This window comes from Neltuma alba, unplaced genomic scaffold (genome assembly GCF_004799145.2).
Source record: "Neltuma alba isolate B1F8T4 unplaced genomic scaffold, ASM479914v2 tig00007566_pilon, whole genome shotgun sequence".
In the NCBI taxonomy this organism is placed as follows: Eukaryota; Viridiplantae; Streptophyta; class Magnoliopsida; order Fabales; family Fabaceae; genus Neltuma; species Neltuma alba.
Window position 1 is genome coordinate 104,018 of NW_021634815.1, and position 2,547 is coordinate 106,564.

Consider the following 2,547-nt stretch of genomic DNA (forward strand, 5'->3'; position numbering starts at 1 on the left):
TTTTTAGAAAATCCCACACATAACGGAGAAGAGAAATACCCTTATTTTTTCCTTTTCATATAATATAATTAGCACTGTTATAAAAAAAATTATTTTCATCAAAAAATATTCATATTAAATTTAAATCCTTGCCATTTTTCCAACCAAATCTTAAAAGCTGCATTATTTCGTCAGAAAATAAGAAAGTCTAGTTCAATTCAATCCCCGAGACCACCTCTAACTGATCAAGGAGAAAAAAAGAATCCTCTTTATACTAAAAAAAGAACTAGAGGATCCACATATAAAAAAAAAATAATTAACACTAATAATAACTTTTATTAAGAACGAGCCTGGATCCAGTCTATCACGTGCAGCGCAGGTGGAGTGATTATTCTGGTTGCGCTTCCTGCTTGACCAACCCCATCTCCTTCTGCCTCCGGAGCTCAAGCACCTTCCGGTGCGAGTTCGAGTGCTGACTCAGGACGAACGTCGGACTGGATGCGGGTCGATATTCGGGTACAAGTCGACCCGACTTATACCTCACACCACAGGCGTTGCACAGCGTCTTGGGTCCCAGTGGTCCGCTTCGCCATTGCGGTGTTTTCTCCGATGCACAGTGGGTGCACCTACGCACGCCTGATCTCTCTGCAGCCGCCGAAGCCGCCGCAGCATACGATCGGCCGTTTGGCTCTGTTTTGGGTCGCGGTTTCCCACTGGCCGCTCTCGAACGCTTGCCATGATGATCAGCTTTGCTGGCAAACGACGCGTCGGATTGCGGAACAGAGGAACTCGTCATCATCATCGTCTCACCTATCGTCGGGAACTCGTCATGGAAGCAACCGTCCATGAATTCCGAGAGCCATTCCAGATGGGCTACGTCATCGTTCTAAGAAAAGGAAGAGACAATGAAAAAGAAATAAATAAATAAAGAAACTCAACCCATTATAGATTCAACAGACAAACGACTCTAATTCACCAATATATAAATATATGAGTTAATCGGAGAGAAATGATAGTGACCATGATGATTAAATTGATACTGAGAGAGATAGACCTAAAACTGAGAATTGTGTTGAGCTACATACGGGGATGCTTAGATCGGCGGTGAGGTTGGCGGAAGAAAGGGAAGGAGGATTGTTGAAGGAGGAGCCGGAGGAGGAGGATTGGTGAAATGGGTTTTGCGGCGGAGGAAGGATTGGCAGGTGGCGGCGGTGGGAGTCGGTGAAGATGGTGGTGAGGTCTACGTTGGAGACGTTGAGTAGGTCATCAATGAGCAAGGAGCCTGAAAGAAACATGTCCATTAACGTATAACTCTCAAAGGGCGTGTGGGTCTCTTACGTATTACTCCGGCTTTCTCAGATCTCTGAGAAAGAGAGAGATAGAGAAAAGCGGAGCTTTAATGGAAGAAGATATTAGATATATAATAAGAACCATGAGATGGGGAAGACGAACGGACTGGCCAGAGCACGTGCGAGGAGAGAGTGAAGTGGACTTTGGAAGTGGAAAGGGAAGAGGAAGAGGGAGAGATGAAAATTGCTGAAAAATACCCATAGCAAGATTTACCGATAAAATAATTGAAATTTCAAATTTATTTATTTTTATTGTGCCAACGAAATTTCAAGTTTGTTTAAACACTAAGCTGTTATTTATTTTTAGTGTGCACACTTTTTTTTAGTTGAGTAAAACTCATATTTAATTAATTACGCACAAATCAAAAGATATTTACATATATCTAAAGATATTTTGTAGATTTGTAGATATTTGAGAAAAAGTTGCAGAGGAAGCATATCCATTATCCTCTCCTTTGTTTTAACCTCTCTTTTTTTTTTTCTTTTTCAGTATCTCATCTCTGCCTTTAAAATAAAAAAAATAAATGATTCAGATTTAATATTTATAAAATTATTACTATAACATTTTATAAATTAATTTTTTTCTATACCGAAATTTTGAATTGTGCATGTTAAATATTTTAATGGTTTAAATTTATTTATTTGTATTTATAATAATAATTTCGTAAAATATTAAATTTAAGCTATCAATTTTTTTATTTAAGGTTGGGTATGAGATTTTGAAAAGAAAAAGGAAAAAAAGGGAAAATAGGAGAACTCCAAATCCACTAAACTTGAGTTCAACCACACAAGGAGGTGAGTCCTTAGGAATCTTTTGGGCAAAATTTTTGTAGTTGAGGATTTTTCAACCATTTTTCCAAAAAAAAATTTAAATATAATAAAATAATTTAAAAAAGTTCTATATACCATTTAAGGTGATTAAAAATTAAAAATTAATTTAGCAATACATTCATACAATTTTTTTTAATATTCATGAAAAATTTTAAAACATTACTTACAAATACATTTTCATCCGTTGTAATTTTACTTACGTGAGTGTCAAATTTCCCTAACTTAATGTATAAATTCATAAGTTTGTTTTATATAATAAAATTGACAAGTTTGTTTTCAATTTTTTATGTTAATTTTTAGAAACTTCTAGATGCAAATTATTTTGTAGTTAGTTGTAGAATTTCTTTGTTGAATCTCCTCCACAAATTGATGGAATTAAAATTTTCTT

The 2,547-nt window shown here is 35.7% G+C and overlaps 1 protein-coding gene across 1 annotated transcript; it reads right to left on the minus strand.

Moving 5' to 3' along the window:
• Positions 1 to 313: 313 nt before the first annotated feature.
• LOC114752819 (GATA transcription factor 2-like) lies at positions 314 to 1,280 on the minus strand. Its single transcript, XM_028941523.1, has 2 exons — positions 1,065 to 1,280; positions 314 to 865 (listed from the first exon to the last, which is right to left on the minus strand). The coding sequence occupies exons 1-2, from the start codon at positions 1,278 to 1,280 to the stop codon at positions 368 to 370; spliced, it is 714 nt and encodes a 237-aa protein (XP_028797356.1). The 3' UTR covers positions 314 to 367.
• Between the last annotated feature and the right edge of the window lie 1,267 nt (positions 1,281 to 2,547).